The following is a 17,399-nucleotide window of genomic DNA, read 5'->3' on the forward strand; positions in this document are numbered from 1 at the left end:
TGTGTGTGACCAGAGATGGGAGGTGAGTGCATTCTCAGGCATTCTGCCTTCTGGGGCAGAGGTTCTTGGGACCCTAGGTCTGGGGTTTACGACCTGAGCTGGGCTGGGGGGGGAGGCAGGGCTTCGGTGGGAGGCAGGGCTGTGGACCCCGAGCAGTGGTGTGCAAGGTGCACTGTGGGAGGGGAGGGCTGCGGCTTTACCGGAGCTGACAGCTCTGGAACCTGAGAGTCGCTGGGACTCGGTGGAGATGGCAGCTCTGCCTCTAGTCCTGTCCGGCACGCTGTCCCTGGAGGGGTCCTGGAACCTCACAAGGCTCACCTCTCTTCCCCTGTTGCAGGTCAAAGCTTCCAGCTCTGCCACACTTCCCCCTGCTAAGCACATTCTCTCTCGAGGCCACTGCAGCCTCTCACCCCCACCTTCCTTGGCCGTGGGTCCTACAGAAGAGGCCTGGTGTAAGGAGCTAAGGCTCAGCGGGACCGCTCAGGAAATGCAACTTTTAATTGGCCCCAGCCCTTCTGTCTCTGTCTAGTAGTCCAGGGCACAGATTAGGGCCACACCACGCTTTATCCAGTGTCGCTGGGGCTGGTCAGTGGGGATCTCCACGGCAATGACGTAGTTTGTGGAGTGGCCGGTGGTCGATAGTGTTCCTGGAGCAGGCGAGAGGGGAGGAGGTTAAGTTGTCTGCCTCAGTTGGGGCAGGAACAGGGTATGTAAAGGAAGGTGGTCCCTTGGTGACTGAGCTTGGGACAAGGAAGGGACCTGACCCAAGAGGAAGCCTGTCTAGCTCAGGCTCAGACCTGCCCTGGGTTACTACACCTGTTAAGGACTGGAATGGGACAGTTGACACCCCTGCTCATTCCCTGCTGGATCCAGCCCGGGCCCACCCATCCTGTCTGGGCCTGTCGGCTCCTGGGAACCTCCACTGGCAGGCTTGGGGCTCCCAGGATCCAACATGGGTCTGCTGAGGGAGATGAGGGTGGTGAGCTCAGGGGCCACTCCCCACAGACTCAGCCCAGCCCCTGAGCACCACCCTGCCCGCTGCTGGAGCAGCTCCGTCTGAGCCTCAGGAGTGCTGACTGACCTCTGCCAGCCATCTCATTCAGCTAACCTGGGTCAGCCTAACCGGCCCAACCCTGGGCCCCGCCTATGGCCCTCTGTGTGGTGTCGGCTCCCCTGCCCTGGGACCATACCAGCACGGGTCAGCGTCTTGTAGATGGGACATAGGTAGAAGTCCTGGTCTTGGACCTTGCGGTTGGGCGTGGGCAGGAGCCAGATAACAGCCATCTCTGTGTACAGCTCCTTAGGCCGAGACTCAGCCAGCTGGAAAGCTGAAGGGTCCCATCGGGCACCTTCCAGGAACAGTCCGTGGATGAAGCACCCCTCCTTGGGCCTGGTCTTGAGCTCTGACACTGACTGGTGCATTACCTGGTGTGGGCACACAGATGCCTCTCACATAGAAACCGCAGAATCTGGGGTAGGATTTGGGTCCTGAGGGCTCTGCCTGCCCCAGCATCGGCTATTTTAGCTGGTAGCGTATAGCCTGCGCCCCAGCCCTAGGGAATTTCCCTGGGGCTATAGTCTCACCTGGCTCTTCCTGACCCCGTACCCGGGCTCAGGAGTTCCCTGATCCTGCCAGTCAGCTGTGGCCTCAGTGCCCATCCCACCTGGGCCACACCCCCCAGCCTGTCACCTGGCCTGACCCCGGCTGAGTCCAGACCTTGAAATCGAAGGAGATGGTGTCGATGGAGATGACAGACTTGCGGGCGTAGTTCTGCAGAGTGCCTGTCAGGAAAGCCTGGGGGAAGAAGAAGCCACTGATCCAGAAGACGGCTGGGATGCCCTCGGAGATCCAGGTCTGCAGGAAGTCCAGGCGCTGCAGCAGGTCCATGACCCATGAGGACAGTGGCTTAAGCGATGGGTAGGCCTTGGCCTTCCAGAGCTCGGGCACAGAGTTGTTGTACAGGCTGGCAGCCATCAGCTCCAGCTGTGAGGACATCACCATCAGCCCCTTAAGAGCTTTGAGCAGGTCTCTCAGCGACTGTGTGATCACTTGTAGCAGCCGGTTGTACCTACAGAGCCAGTGGCGAGAAGGAAGGCAGTGGTCTGGGACTGTGGCCATGTCCACACTCCCCAGTTCTAGGCCATAGAGAAACAATGACAGAACATAGGGGCTAAGAGCGTAAAGCCAGGTTGGGTGGCCCGAGTACCAATCCCAGCCCTGGCTGTTAGTAAATATATGACCTTAGATCCCTTAACCTGCTGGGGCCTTGGTTTACTCATCTGTGAAGTGGGAATAACATAGCTGAGTTAGAGGTTGAGTTTATAGCACTTCGCATGGCTCCTGGCCCATGGTAGCCTTTGCTATCATTTCTCTCCAGCCCAGGGGCCCGCTGACTCAGAGCTGGGGCTAGCGGGGGATTACCGAATGACCTCCTGTGCTAGCACCGTGTTCATTGACTCTTCATACAGCACAGGGTACTTGGTCATGACCTGCTGCAAGTTGACAGGCTCAGGCACCTTGATCAGAATGTTTTGGGCCACGTCCTCCACTATCTGTGGGGGCAGAGAGACACAAAGGGATCAGGGGTGGCCCCCATTAGCCCGTGTAGGAGTCTACAGGCACAAAGCTCCCTCATTCAGCAGAGTAGGCAGGATGGTGGACAGGAGACTGGTCCTGCATTGGGTGGGCCCCTTCCCTGCTGCCACTGACCTCCTCCCGGCTCTTGCCGCCTGCAGAGGAGGATTTGGGTTGTAGTTGGACGATGGTGCCAAGCAGGGTATAGGTCTCGTTCTGGGCGAAGGTGATATTGGCATTGTCATGCAGGCCAAAGATCTCTGGCATGTCGTTGAGTGGAAGGCTCTTGATGTAGGAGAGGTAGCCCTGTGGGGGGAGGAGGGCTGTGACTGAAGCCCCTCCCCTGCTCTACCCCCAGCCTGCAGAACGGCCCTCCAAGCAAGCACACCCTGTACTCGTCATCTCTGGTTGCAACCTTTACATATCCCCCTCTTACCCTCGGGACTCCATGGGCTCTGCTCCCTTCCAGCCCACTTCTCCCTGATACCTCACTCCCTGCTTCTTCATTCAGCGGCTCAACCCTGTCACAGCCCCTCCTTTGCAGGCCCTTTATGCTTCTGGCCCACACGCTGGGGTTCTCTACCTAGACCCTGGCTGCCCCCGCACATATCTTAGCTGAAGCATCATGTCCTCAGGAGCCTTCCCTGACTGTGTGGTCTGAGCTGGTGACCTTCACTGCCTCGCCTGGCAGCCTCAGAGGAGCCACCCTCCTGCCTCGAAGAGTAATTACTCGCAGGCAGGGGCTGAGAGGCAGGACTGGGCCTCTCCCCACAGAACCCGAGCTCCAGGGCTATCCTTGTGGGATGGATCAATCCATGAAAAAGAGTGGCTGGCTGGTAGGGGCCACGTCTCCCAGCACCCAGATGTCCACGGCACCCCAGGACCCCCACCCAGCAGGCCGCCTCGAGCACAGCCCTGCTTTGTGCTCACGTTGAGGTCGTAGGTGGGCTGGATCTGGTGGTAAACGCCTGAGGCGCTGTAGCTATGATCCGGGAAGAGCACAGCAGGGCTGTAGAAGTCCTCTAGGATGTTCATGACACAGCGGCGGTCCCAGTCGTCAGTGACGCGGCCCCCGTAGTTGATCTCCCCTGCCGTGTACTTGAGGACCTGTGGGGTGGGTTTTGAGCTTTGGTGTTGGAGAAGACCCTTGAGAGTCCCTTGGACTGCAAGGAGATCCAACCAGTCCATCCTAAAGGAAATCAGTCCTGAATATTCACTGGAAGGACTGATGCTGAAGCTGAAGCTCCAATACTTCGGCCACCTGATGAGAAGAGCTGACTCATTAGAAAAGACCCTGATGCTGGGAAGGATTGAGGGCAGGAGGAGAAGGGGATGACAGAGGATAAGATGGTTGGTTGGCATCACTGACTCAATGGACATGAGTTTGAGCAACCTCTGGGAGATGGTGAAGGACAGGGAGGCCTGGCATGCTGCGGTCCATGGCGTCACAGAGTCAGAGGCGACTGAGCGACTGAACAACAATGGGCTGGGTGGGTCAGGCCCCCAGGCGCCCAGCTCCCCGCCCCCAGCCGGAGCCCAGCCCACCTTGTAGGGGATGTGGTCATACTCGTCCAGGAACATCTTGAGCTGGCTGATGCAGATGCGGAGGTCCCCGTCTGTGAACTCGTAGGGGATGTTGAAGCCCAGGGGCCCAAACTTGCGCCGCTCCAGGGCATTCCCGTGGAAGAGACACAGAGACAGCAGCAGGCACTTGAACTCCATCGCCTGCCGGAGGTGGGGGAGGGGAGGAGGGGCATGAAGGGTGGGGTTGAAAAGGGAGTGGTGGGGGGCGGTCCTGTGCCAAGCATGTCTCACCTTGTGACAGGAGTTGAGGAACTCATCGCTGAGGCTGCTGTAAGACTTGAGCAGGTTGGCCTTGACCCCACGCGGTGGCTCAATGGTCATTTTGGAGCCGTTCTGTAGGATGGACACTGGGAACTTGTTGCTAGGCAGGCTGGTGAGCCACAGGCGGAAGTCCCGGTGCACCTGGAGGCCACGCTCCACGTGAGCTCTGAGACCCATACGGCGGCCACCCCAGGATCCTGGGCCACCCTCGGCCTGAGTCTACCCCTGGGACGGACCACTGGTTAGGAACATGGGCTTCGGCAAGTCCCAGGGTCACCTCTGTGCTGGGTGGCCTTGGGCAAGTCACTGGTGGCAGTAACTTGAGCCGCTGGGAAGAATAATCCAGCTGATGCATGTTACACGTGTCACTTGCTGAGTGCCCACTGTGGGGTGAGCTTGTTGAGCGTCACCCGTCCAGGATGAAGGTAGTGGTGCCCCCTTGGTGTACCTTGTCAGGGTTGATATGCTCGATGAGGCGCTCCAGCACCGGCATCCAGCTTGGTGCCAGGTGGCAGTTCTGAAAGAAGACCCACTTGCCCCTCTCTATGGAGCTGCGCATCATGGCTTCCGCCCGAGGGCCCTGTGGGGACAGGAGCGCTGAGTGATGCGGGACCCGCTGGCCCAGCCCACCGGCTCCCTCCTTCTCCACCACCCGCCTGCCCTGACCTGGCCCTGGCCCAGGGAGATGGCAGAGAGCTTCTTGGAGAACTTCATTTCTTCGGCAAATTTGTAGAGGTCAGCGGCAGGGTCGGTGCCCGGTGACAGCACGAAGATGAGGGGGGTGGTGGAATTGGAGTCTTTGAACACCAGTGACAGGTTGGCTGTCTGCAGGGCAGAGAGATGCTGGGGTCGCCGAGAGCTTCTCCTCAGGAGCAGGCCACCAGGGCGAGAGAGGGGGCTCCTGGGGCCCCCAGAGTGGTCCCCAAGGGGCTTCCTGAGGGGACTTGGAACCTCTCAGAGCCTCATGTGGTAGCTAAGGATCCTGGCCTGACCAAGGCTGCCAAGGGGTCCATGCAGGTGCAGCCAGGACCCTGGTCCCAGGGGGGCGATTAGCCCAGGCGCTGGCTGACAGCACTTGCCTGGGGCTCAATGAAGCGCGGCTCCAGGTTGGCGGCCACGAAGTCCTGCATGGCGTTGGTCACCTTGTCCCCACGTAGGCAGCGGAGAACCAACAGCTTCTGGAACTGGTCCAGGTATTGGTCCCAGATGCCAGGCAAGGGCTCCCTGCAACAGTGCCCACGTCCCCCTGAGAGCTGACCTGTGGTAGGAGCCTGGCCACAGCTTCTCTGCTTGTGGCAGGGAGGCCGGACAGCAGGGAGAAGGTGGTGTCCAGGGGCGCGTGACCGGGGGCATGGGAGAGATGTCGTCACAGCTGCGGGGCAGCCCTGGGCGGCCCCTCAGAGAAGGCCCAGGGCAAGCCTGTACCTGGGTCTCACTCCCTGGATGCACCCGCCCTGCTGTGCCCCAGGCCCCAGGCTCACCGATGGGGCTCATGGCTGTCAAAGATGGCCCGGAATTCCGGCAGGTGCTTCACGAAATCATGGGCAAAGGAGGAGAAGGCTGGCAGGTTGGAGAGCGCCTGGATGTCTCTCCAGGCCCGGTCTGTCAGCCAGTCCGGGGCAGGGTTCTCACTCGTGACCGAGACAGAGCCTCCGGACAGGAGGTAGCGCCACTCATTCTGGTAAGGGACAGAGGCGGCGAGCGCCCGGGCCCTGAGCCATGGGTCCGGTGCCCCACCCAGCAGAGCCTCCTCTGCCATCCTCAGCCAGAAAACTCGGGGTGGTAATCCAACAGGTCTGGGTTAGTGTTTCCTCTTTCCCTTTCCCCTGGCTGTGTGACATGAGGCAAAAGATCTGAGCTCTCTGAGCCTGTTTCCTCACTTGGAAAGTAGGAAGAATCAGAACTCTGCTTCCCAGGGGTTTCACAGGGGTAGGCCGGAGGGTTGTTGTGAGCCCAGCACCTGGCACACAGCGAGGGCTCAAGCAGTGGAGGAGGTCACTCTCAATGCTTCCCAACGCATCACGAAGTCCCTGGCACTCATGAGACCGTGAGCTGGGAGGCTCAGGACGGTCTCTGCTCACTAGTACTCTCAAGGTGCGGAGAGTTCCAGGACCTGTTGGGTCACAGTTAACCCGGGGCCTCCTGGCTGTTTCATGCAAATAACTGTTTCCGGAGGCCTCTGCCCACCTGCCCTTGCTGTACCCTCCTGCCTGATATGCCCTGTCCTTCTATCCTGTTCTCTCAGCTCGGCCACGGGACAACCCCTCAGGCCATCTGTCCTTGACCGGGCCGCAGCTGCCTCTCTGCCACGCACCTGGTTGATCTTGCCCTGGTTCATCATGATGCGGGCACACAGCAGGAAGGCGAACATCAGCTTGTGCTTCTCGAAGAGGCTGCGGCAGACATTGCTGTAGAGGTTGTAGGTCAGGTAGTGGTTGATGTTGGCAATGCGCTTCTTCAGGTTGTCTGCAGGGCAGAGGGGTGATGGCAGTGTGGGGACCGGGTTGAGGGGCAGAGAAGAAAGATCCCTGGGGCACAGCCCAGCCCCGCCAGTCTCCCCAGCAGCCAAAGGAGCAGTCTGGGCACACCCCCTTGGGGCATTTGCTCCGAGGAGGCTAGGAGTGGGGTATGTGTTCGTATGTAGGGGGAGTCTGATGAGGGTGTGTGCCAGTGAACCTGGGTGTGCGTCTACATGTGTGTGCCTGCTATGGAAATGCATCCAGGGGTGTCATCTCTGTGCCAGGGTGAAGCCTGGTGGTTTGGGTCAACATGTGCATCTGTGCCAGGGCTACCTGCCCTCTCTGAGTTGGCGATGCCCGAGAGGAAGATGCTGAGAAGCCACTCGAGGGAGTACTGGTACATGGGGTCCACGCTGGCCAGGTCGGACACGCAGAAGAAGAGGATCTGGGTGCGGACGGCCACAGGGAGGTACTCCATGCGCGTGAGGTCAATGTCCTTCTCCGTCTGTTCTGCGATCCTGACCTTGGCCTGGGGGTGCAGTAGGGGGCTGCTTGTCAGGCCCAGGTAGGCTGGCAAAGAGCAGCAGGCAGAAGAGGGTGGTGATGTGGGCAGGCCTGGGGCAGGCGGGCAGGGGCGGGTGGGTAGTTGTGGACCTGGATCTCGGCAGCCTTCATCTTGGAAGCCTCCAGCACCTTGATGAGCTCCATGTCATCCACGGGGTTGCCCTCGGAGGAGCTGAGGCGGTACAGGATCTGGTCTTCAATGTCCTTCAGCTCCTGGCGCATCTTGGCGTTACTGACAATTAGCTGGTTCTTGGCTTCCTCCAGGTCGGGCCGCTCCTCAGCCACGACCTGGCCCAGCAGCTGGTCCTCTAGGCCGCTGCCAGGGGCAGGAGACATTATGTCTGTAGCACCTGGTGAGCCCTGGACGGCCAGCCTCGAGCCTGCTCGCCTGCCTACCTATGCTCCTGGGGCTCCAAAGAGCACAGCATCTCTGCTGGTGTCAGCCTGGGAGGTCTGACCCTCAGCTTCCAGCTGCAGGGCTAAGGCAGAGCCTGGATCCAAAGTGATCAGTTCTCAGTGAGACCTCAGGTGGGAGCCTGGAGTCCCAGGAGGGGCCAGGCAGTTGAATGTGGGAGCTGCTGGGGTCTCTGAGAAACTCCCTCTCAGCAGGAGGAGGGTATGGGTGATAGGGAGGACCAGGCCTTAAGGGAGTTTTCACCCCCTGATCCGTGGAGAGGTTCACAGTGGCCACTGTCAGGGAGGCCTTAGCACTCTGTGTGGGTGGCCGGCAAAAGCTGCAGCGCCTGGGCGTAGGGCAGCAAGGGCAAGAAACAGGGCTTGGGTGCAGGGAGTCAGAGTATGGCCCCCTCGGGGCTCCAGGGCAGCGCTGGGGTGAGCGCACAAGGGCCCAGCAAGGGCTGTGGGGAAAGGGCGTCCGGATGAGGTGGGCTAGCGCTGCCCAGGGAGGCTGGGAGAGGGGCTCCAGACCGGGATCAGGATGAACTGGGGGAATGGGGGAAGCATTGGTTCTTAGGTGGGAACAGTGGAAGTAAAGGGCATTGGTGGAAGGGCTGGAATGACCTGAAATGCAGACAGCTGGCAAGGAAGCTGGTGGGGTCTCCCAGGGGGAAAATCCCTGAGTCTCAGTCTAGGGGTGGGAGAGGGGCAGCCAGGCAGGCCCAGGCAGAGCTGATGCTCGGGGGGCTGGGGGCCAGAGGCTTACCTGGGTGACAGGGTGAAGTTGATGAGGGTGAGTTTGGTGGAGATCTCGGGTGTGTAGTGGGGGTTGGGCAGCTTGGTGGTAATGTACATCTTGAAGTCCTCATGGTAGGGGATCACCGTGTCCCCCAGCTTCAGCACCGTGTTCCCCTGTTGCTTATAGGTCTGCAGCGGGTGGGACAGGTAAGCGCTGTGGCCTGGGGCCCTGCCAGTGAGGCAGGGGGAGGGGGCCGCCCTCGCCCGTGTCTGGGCCGCCCCCACACCCGCAGGCCCACCTGCTTCAGCAGCACAGGCTCCAGGGCGGGATCCAGCTCCTCGCCCACATTCTCCAGGAGGCAGGGCTTGCCAAAGCGGATGGCATTCTCCATGCTGCGCAGGAAGTCGCGGTCGCTCAGCTTGAACACATCCAGCCCATTGTCCTTCTCCTGGGGGCACGGAGTGGGGGGAGCGGGGAAGGGTCCGTGTGGGCTGAGAGCTGGCCTGAGGCTCAGCTACTGCCCATGCAGCTACTAAGGCCTGCTGGATGGGGTGGTGGCGGGGTAGGCTCACCATGTTCTTGATCCATTTGTTGGCCTGGCCCTGAGGGTCAATGAAGTGGGTCCAGCGCTGGGAGAACTGGTTGATGACCCCATTCTCCACTGACAGGGTGTCGTTGGGGAGGCCAGCGATCTGTGGGGGACCAGGCTGGGTCTGGGGGAGGCTCACACAAGCACGCTGTGTCCCCTTCCCCTTACTGCATCCTCTTGAGGGCGGAGGGCAGCGCACGAGGTCTCAGCCCTCAGGACCTGCCTCCCGGCTATGGGCTGACTCCCGACACCCTCCTTTGCTGGGCCTCTCGTTTCTTTGCCTGTTGAGTCCTAGCTGAGTCAGACCATCTTCACAAGCCATTGGAGCCCATTGGCGCTCCCAGCCTGTGTCCACGCTCGGCCTGTGCCTACTGCCTCTTGGTTCTCTCTCCCTGGGTCAACTCTACCTGTCCTCCGCGGTCTATAGCTCAGAAACGCTCTCTTAACCCCGCGCCCTGGACATTGCTCTCTTACCCCGCCCAACTCTCACAAGCACCCTTTGACCTCTCTGCCTGCAGTCAGCCACCATCTGTGCCACTCAGCTTTCTCCTCTCCTGCCCACCAGCTTCTGACCGGCCCCAGGCAGCTTCAGGGAAGGCATCTCTAAGCAGACCCAGGAGAGAGGGTGGGAGGCAGGCAGGGGCCTCCTGGCCCAGCCCAGAGCACACTGCAGACCCAGCCCAGCTGCTCCAGCCCCCCAGGGTGGGCACCTGCCAGGAGCGGATCTTCACGGGGTTCCCCAGCGTCCCAATCAGCGTGGGCTCGGCGGTGTGTGGGACATGGTGGGCCACGAGCTGCTTGACCCAGCTGTCGTACAGCACCATGCGGTACTGGCCCTGGAGAGACACCAGACTCTGAGCTGCCCCACCGAGACAGCCGCGATGCCCTCCCACTTCCCCTGCCCCCAGCACTCGCAGCTGCGCAGAGGGGTCCGCGCAGAGCCAGAGGCCTGAGCCCTAGCCCCACCGTGGGGAACATCCTCGGCCTCCCCACCTCTCAGCCCCTTCCCAGGGAAACCGGGGGGAATGACAACAGTGCCCACCCGTGGGGGCAGCTGTGAGGACTGAGGGAGAGGCGCACAGCAAGCCCAGAGCACGGGCTCAGCCTTCTGGCTAGAAACGCCAGCCCCACAACGCAGGATTTCTGTTTTGGGAGCTGCCATTTCCCCAATGCCCAGAACAGCACCTGGCTCAGACAGGACGTCTAAAAAAAAATGTTTGCTGAAAAAGTGTGTGAGAGAAGAGCCACCCTCAGGCTACCGCTTATGGAAGTGAGGCCTCACGGCAGGGCTGGGGAGGTCCTCACCGTGAAGGGGCCCAGGTAGGCCACAAAGCCGGCGGCCACCAGCACGTCCCCAAAGATGCAGTCAAGCATGTGCTCCAGGTTCTCCACCGTCTCCTGCCAGCGCACCCGCTCGTCTGACAGCCCGTTGATGAGCTGCAGGGACAGCCCGTGGGGTGGGCTCTGGGAGGCTGGCCCTGGATGTCCCTGCCTGGTGCAGTCCCCCTGACCAAGGTAGCCAGGGAGAGGGAAGGGACAGGCACCCCAGGACCACCCCCTCTACTGCTCAGCCCCCCCAGCCCACGGGGGGCAGGCCGTGCCCGCGGGCCCTCCCCAGAGGGGTGCGCACCTTGTCAGCACGGCCCAGCCGCTGCTCACACTGCTCACACTTCAGCTCCAGCTCCTCCTTCTTGGCGGTGCACTCTCGGTACTTGGCCTGCATCGAGGCAATGCCGTCCTCCACCTCGTGCAGGCGCCGCTTCGCCTCCTCTAGGATCCTCTGTGTCACCTCCAGGTCGTCCTGGGCCTCCCGCAAGGCTTGCTGCAAGCAGAGGAAACAGGGCCAGCTTTCCCGGTGCCCCTGGGGGAGCCCAGGCCCCCGCCCCTAGCCCCAGGCCTACCCAGTGCTCACCCGCTTGGGCTCCACGGCCTTGGCCACAAAGTGGTACTTGTGCATGGCGCGCACCCACTGGCAGATGGAGGTGCAGGCCTTGGACACCTTGGCGATGGCGGCCGGCTGGAACTCCTCATTGTCGATGTATGGCTGGATGGCTTTGATCACTGCCTCCCCAATGTTGTCCTGGGGATGGAAACCACGGGCTTGGGGCCGCTTCCCAGGGAGGACGGAGAGGACTCTGGCGGGTGGGGGGACATCCTACTCTTGCCTCTGTGCCCCGGGCAGGCTAGGGAATAAACACGACCCAGAAAGGCTGGCTAGAAGAGGAACTTCTGTGTCTCAGGATTTCAAAGAATACAATCAGATTTTTTCTTCCTCAAGATCTGATAACACACAGTTCAGTTCAGTTCAGTCGTTCAGTCGTGTCCGACTCTTTGCGACCCCATGAATCGCAGCACACCAGGCCTCCCTATCCATCACCAACTCCCGGAGTTCACTCAGACTCACGTCCATCGAGTCAGTGATGCCATCCTGCCATCTCATCCTCGGTCGTCCCCTTCTCCTCCTGCCCCCAATCCCTCCCAGCATCAGAATCTTTTCCAATGAGTCAACTCTTCGCATGAGGTGGCCAAAGGACTGGAGTTTCAGCTTTAGCATCATTCCTTCCAAAGAAATCCCAGGGCTGATCTCCTTCAGAACGGACTGGTTGGATCTCCTTGCAGTCCAAGGGACTCTCAAGAATCTTCTCCAACACCACAGTTCAAACACATCAGTTCTTCGGTGCTCAGCCTTCTTCACAGTCCAACTCTCACATCCATACATGACCACAGGAGAAACCATAGCCTTCACTAGACGGACCTTAGTCAGCAAAGTAATGTCTCTGCTTTTGAATATACTGTCTAGGTTGGTCATAACTTTTCTTCCAAGGAGTAAGCGTCTTTTAATTTCATGGCTGCAGTTACCATCTGCAGTGATTCTGGTGCCCAAAAAAATAAAGTCTGACACTGTTTCCACTGTTTCCCCATCTATTTCCCATGAAGTGATGGGACCAGATGCCATGATCTTTGTTTTCTGAATGTTGAGCTTTAAGCCAACTTTTTCACTCTCCTCTTTCACTTTCATCAAGAGGCTTTCTAGCTCCTCTTCACTTTCTGCCATAAGGGTGGCGTCATCTGCATATCTGAGGTGATTGATATTTCTCCCGGTAGTCTTGGTTCCAGCTTGTGTTTCTTCCAATCCAGCGTTTCTCATGATGTACTCTGCATAGAAGTTAAATAAGCAGGGTGACAATATACAGCCTTGACGTACTCCTTTTCCTATTTGCAACCAGTCTGTTGTTCCATGCCCAGTTCTAACTGTTGCTTCCTGACCTGCATACAGATTTCTCAAGAGGCAGGTTAGGTGGTCTGGTATTCCCATCTCTCTCAGAATTTTCCACAGTTTCTTGTGATCCACACAGTCAAAGGCTTTGGCATAGTCAATAAAGCAGAAATAGATGTTTTTCTGGAACCCTCTTGCTTTTTCCATGATCCAGCAGATGTTGGCAATTTGATCTCTGGTTCCTCTGTCTTTTCTAAAACCAGCTTGAACATCAGGAAGTTCACAGTTCACGTATTGCGGAAGTCTGGCTTGGAGAATTTTGAGCATTACTTTACTAGCATGTGAGATGAGTGCAATTGTGCAGTAGTTTGAGCATTCTTTGGCATTGCCTTTCTTTGGAATTGGAATGAAAACTGACCTTTTCCAGTCCTGTGGCCACTGCTGAGTTTTCCAAACTTGCTGGCATATTGAGTGCAGCACTTTCACAGCATCATCTTTCAGGATTTGAAACAGCTCAACTGGAACTCCATCATCTCCTCTAGCTTTGTTTGTATTGATGCTTTCTAAGGCCCACTTGACTTCACATTCCAAGATGTCTGGCTCTAGATTAGTGATCACATCATCATGATTATCTGGGTCATGAAGATCTTTTTTGTACAGTTATTCCGTGTATTCTTGCCACCTCTTCTTAATATCTTCTGCTTCTGTTGGGTCCAGACCATTTCTGTCCTTTATCGAGCCCATCTGTGCATGAAATGTTCCCTTGGTATCTCTAATTTTCTTGAAGAGATCTCTAGCCTTTCCCATTCTGTTGTTTTCCTCTATTTCTTTGCATTGATTGCTGAAGAAGGCTTTCTTATGTCTTCTTGCTATTCTTTGGAACTCTGCATTCAGATGCTTATATGTTTCCTTACAGGCCCTGTTTAAAACCCATTTAGAGACAAGGGCTGCTTCCTGGCCCGTGTGGAGATGAGTGAGTGGTTCTGAGGTCCAACCAGGCACGTGTTCAAGTGCAATAATCCCCACTCCCAGAGCACATCACTCCTTCAGGGCTCTTGACCTGTGCTAGGAGAATCCAGGTCTGTAGTTTAGGATGAACCCAGGAATCTGTACTGTTCATGAGCTCCTAGAGGTCAGAGCTTGGGACCAAGGGAGCCTGAGAGCTGGCCGTGAGCCTCCTGATTTGGCTTAATTGGATGGATGGGGAGTTCCATATGGAGTCCAGCTGTCACTGAGATGGGCCATTGTCTCTACCCTCCTTGGGATGTGCCCAGGGCTTCAGCACTGACACATGGTGGTGGTGGGTGGCCCATGTGGGCTGGAGAGAAACCTCCAAGAGGGGTGTAGGCTCCAGGTGGACCTCACCACAAGCATCCCCGTGAGAGCACATGCCCATGGACACTGAGAGCCCCAGATAGACAGGAAGAGAGAGAAATGCAGACAGACAGGTGTTAAATCTCAGGTGCTGAGACCGAGGGAGAGGCGATAGTTGAGCAGCCAGGGAAGGTCTTGGCCAGGGCCACAGGGGTTGTAGGGAGAAAAGGACAGGAGAGAGACTCTCTGGGTGGCAGAGCCTTGGAGTAACTGTGGGTGATTAAGGTATCGTGGGCACTGGGGCCTTCCCAGGTCCTGATTCATCAATATCGATCTGCTGCTGGGTCCTTAGCTGGAGAGCTCCTCTGGGCCAGGGTCTGGTCCCCTCGGCTCTGTGACCACAGGGCTATGTGTGTTGCAGGCAGAGGGAGATGGGATGGAGGCCCCAGCTCTGTGGGGGAGGGGACAGTTCCTTCCCCCCCGCCTCTCTGCCCAGCAGGCCGGGTGCCTGGCATGCGCACCTTGTCAAACTTGAAGAGGCTCTCCAGGAAGCGGCCGGGGTCCTGCAGCAGCCCCTTGCCTGGCTCCCAGTAGTCATCCACCTTGGAGCCAGGCTTCTCTCCTGGGACCTTCTTGGGCTTGATGCCCTTCATGATGCACACAGCTTCAATGACCAGCTTCACGCCTGGCGGTGGCCGCTGCATGGCACGCACCTGGGGGCCAGGCCAAGAGTCAGGAAGGGGCATGTCCCTTATAGTGGGCACCCCCAGGCAGGGACAGCTTCCAGACAGGGTGGGTCCCACAAACTGAGTCCCTACCGCTACGGACCACTGGTATGCCCGGCAACCCCCAGAGGTCTGTCTTAGCCAGTGGTGACTACTGCTTCCCCATGTACCCAGGCCTGGCCAAAAGGCCTTATACAGTCATTTCTCAGGGCCCAGAGCCTTTCTCAGGCGCCTGCCTGGGTCCTCGGGGCTGATACAAGGAGGTGAGGGCAGGCAGCTGGGTTCAAGCTCTAGTTCTGCCCTCTCCTCTTGACAGATGACGCTCACGAGATGTTAGAGGGAGAGCCTATGGGCCAGAACCCACGGAGGCATCAGGAAAGATGCCCAGAAGGGGCCAAGCCACCCACCTCAGTCACATCATTCTTGTTGAGGTTGCGCAAGCTGGCCAGGGCTGCGTCCAGGGCTGGCAGAGCCTCATCCAGGTCCTTCTGGGCATCATCAGCTATAGCTTGTGCCTTCCTGGCCTTCTCATTGGCCTTGATCTCCTCTGCTTGCACTGAATTCCGGGTCTCCTCAGCAATGGTTGTGTCCACCTAGGGACCAGAGGCAGCGAGGCCCCACGGGTGGCCAGTGTCAGGGACCGGTGTGGCCTCCTCCCTTTCTCCTCTCAGTGTCTCAGTCTCCCCAGATGGAAGGGAATGAGGGTTGAGATGCCCCATTCTCCAAGGACCCTCTTGGCTGTGACAGCCTGTGGAGATCTGGGAGTGCTGGCATCCCCTTCCGATCCTGAGTGCTCATCGTGGGCCTGGCATGGGGCTCTGGGCTTTACATGCTTGAGCATAACTGCCCCAGGGGCAGGACCCCCTAAACCCACAGGGCACCTCCACACAAAACAGAGAAAGATGCTCCCCTCCCACAAGCCATTTTCTTTCCATCTGCTGGAAAAATTTCCAGTGCCACTGCCTTTGCAGAGCCGGACATGATTGTTTCTTCCAGAAAGCTGCCATCATGAATATGAAAATCTGTGGAGGCTACTGTGAGGTGTGTGTGTGTGTGTGTGTGTGTGTGTGTGTGTGTGTGTGTGTGTGTGAGTTACTCAGTTGCGTTCAACTCTTAGCGACCCCCATGGACTATAGCCTCCCAGGGTCCTCTGGGAGTCCATGGAATTCTTCAGGTAAGAATCCTGGAGTGGCTTGCCATTCCCTTCTCCAAGGGATCTTCCTTGGAACCAGGGTCCTCAGAACCAGGGTCTCCCACGTGGCGGGCAGATTCTTTACCATCGGAGGACTAACCTTTAAACACAGGCCCTCATGTAGACTCAGAGGGCCTCAGAGGGAGATTCAAGCAGACTCTGGACCCCTGCTTGTGGTGTCCTTCCTGCTCATAACAACCTGTGCTGTGACTATTGGGTTTGGATTTGTCTGTCATGCTCACCACCCTATCCTGCCCAGGGCAGTGCCCGGCATAGAGTAGGTTCTGAGCAAGCATTTGTTGAGGGATCGCATGACTGAATGAGGGACCTGGGCACCAAGAGCCCGGGCCGCTAGGGATCTCGTGGCTGCGTGGGGATGCCGAGCCTCCTCAGACGTGCTCAGCCATCAGGGAGGGAGCCCAGGAGCATCCCTGACCTTGATCTGCTCCATGGTGAGCGTGGTGTCCCTGGCAGCCTCCTCCAGCAGGGGGCGCATAATCTCCAGCTCCTCCTGCATCTTGGCCACGTCCTCTGCGGTGCGCAGCAGCTGAGGGTGGGGCGCGGGGTGGGGCACGGAGAGGAAATCAGGTGTGGTAGGGACCAGAGAGCTAGGCCCAGGGGGGAACAAGGGAGAGAGTCCTGCAGGGCTGCCCTCATTCATTCACAGGCGAGAGGCCGTGGCTGGCTGCTTCAGGGGAAGGGAGCAGGCCACTAAGTCTTCGAGGTGATCTGCTTTGGCCTTGCCCTTGGCCCGGCTCCTTCTGTGAGGGAAGAGGCTACCCATTTAAACACCGTGGGCTGCCGGCTGACAGGGGTCATGTGGAGTCAGGGCCGAGGCAGAATGGGCAGAATCACATGCAGCCAGCGGTTGCCCACGAGGCCCCCACCCCTGGCCCCACCTTGTCGAGGCCACTCTTCATGCGGTTCTTAGCGGTTTTCAGCTCCTGTTTCTTCTGCCCGACAAGGATGGAGAAGATATTGAGCAGCTCCAGGTAGCTCTTGGGGGTCACATAGTTGTGGCGGGCCAGCTCGGCCAGATACTCGACACACTTCTTGGCCACCGACTGGTGGATATACACACAGACTTGAATCTGTGGGGAAAGAGATCGAGGATGCCAGCCTGGTAGAGATGGGGCACCAGGGTGCCTTCGAAGCCACTGGAGCCCGGGCTTGAGGAGGGAGTCAGGTGCCCCTCACACTCACTCTCACAGGAGGTGATCTCCAGCTAAAGGTCACCCACTCTGTAGACAAAAATCCCATGACTCAGAGAAGTCGAGAGGCTTTTTCAAGCTCACACAGTTGCCAAGGGCAGGGTTCACTTTGAATTTGGGCCTAAAAGTATCCTGGCTCTTGGCCCAAGGGCTCTCTTGTGCCCTTGTCACAGCCCCTGTGACCTGCCTCGCTCAGAAAGCCCTAAGGTGAGGCCCCTCTTGGAGGGTGTAGATGGGGAAGGGAGGGCCCAAGGCCTCAGCATGGCTGAACAGCGATGGGCTCATCTGAGCTCTCGGCCCTCAGGTGACCGTCACTTTCTTAGGTTGGGCTAGACATATCTAGCCCTCCCACCCATCTGTGGTCTCTGGGTTGTACCAGGGGGCTCTTCAGAGAAGCTGCTATGGAACCCTCTGGGAATAAGATAATGGTGACTGTGAAACTGTGTGTCCAGTTTCCTACATCACCGTGACCACCTTGTGATATTCCTATTACACAGATGAGGAAACTGAGGCTTAAACAGGTCAAGCTGGCTGCCTAGAGACTTCCCATAAGCGGTTCACCTGGGACTCTCA

General features: G+C 58.4%; 1 protein-coding gene across 1 annotated transcript in view; it reads right to left on the reverse strand.

Moving 5' to 3' along the window:
• Nucleotides 1–525: 525 nt before the first annotated feature.
• Nucleotides 526–17,399, reverse strand: part of DNAH1 (dynein axonemal heavy chain 1) — a 78,838-nt gene continuing 61,964 nt past the window's right edge. Inside the window, exons 52-77 of the mRNA XM_068981809.1 lie at nt 16,515–16,706; nt 16,052–16,162; nt 14,831–15,016; nt 14,220–14,411; nt 11,080–11,247; nt 10,798–10,989; nt 10,473–10,604; nt 9,878–10,003; nt 9,151–9,270; nt 8,877–9,026; nt 8,606–8,766; nt 7,534–7,759; nt 7,213–7,408; nt 6,735–6,886; nt 5,902–6,098; nt 5,500–5,644; nt 5,087–5,245; nt 4,869–5,000; nt 4,391–4,561; nt 4,121–4,300; nt 3,506–3,682; nt 2,711–2,881; nt 2,423–2,553; nt 1,718–2,069; nt 1,191–1,425; nt 526–647 (exon numbers count right to left, since the gene is read on the reverse strand). Of these exons, the coding sequence (XP_068837910.1) occupies nt 526–647; nt 1,191–1,425; nt 1,718–2,069; nt 2,423–2,553; nt 2,711–2,881; nt 3,506–3,682; nt 4,121–4,300; nt 4,391–4,561; nt 4,869–5,000; nt 5,087–5,245; nt 5,500–5,644; nt 5,902–6,098; nt 6,735–6,886; nt 7,213–7,408; nt 7,534–7,759; nt 8,606–8,766; nt 8,877–9,026; nt 9,151–9,270; nt 9,878–10,003; nt 10,473–10,604; nt 10,798–10,989; nt 11,080–11,247; nt 14,220–14,411; nt 14,831–15,016; nt 16,052–16,162; nt 16,515–16,706 (4,476 nt within the window). The remainder of the gene's footprint in view (nt 648–1,190; nt 1,426–1,717; nt 2,070–2,422; nt 2,554–2,710; nt 2,882–3,505; nt 3,683–4,120; nt 4,301–4,390; nt 4,562–4,868; nt 5,001–5,086; nt 5,246–5,499; nt 5,645–5,901; nt 6,099–6,734; nt 6,887–7,212; nt 7,409–7,533; nt 7,760–8,605; nt 8,767–8,876; nt 9,027–9,150; nt 9,271–9,877; nt 10,004–10,472; nt 10,605–10,797; nt 10,990–11,079; nt 11,248–14,219; nt 14,412–14,830; nt 15,017–16,051; nt 16,163–16,514; nt 16,707–17,399) is intronic.

This window comes from Capricornis sumatraensis, chromosome 10 (assembly GCF_032405125.1).
Source record: "Capricornis sumatraensis isolate serow.1 chromosome 10, serow.2, whole genome shotgun sequence".
NCBI classification, from domain to species: domain Eukaryota; kingdom Metazoa; phylum Chordata; class Mammalia; order Artiodactyla; family Bovidae; genus Capricornis; species Capricornis sumatraensis.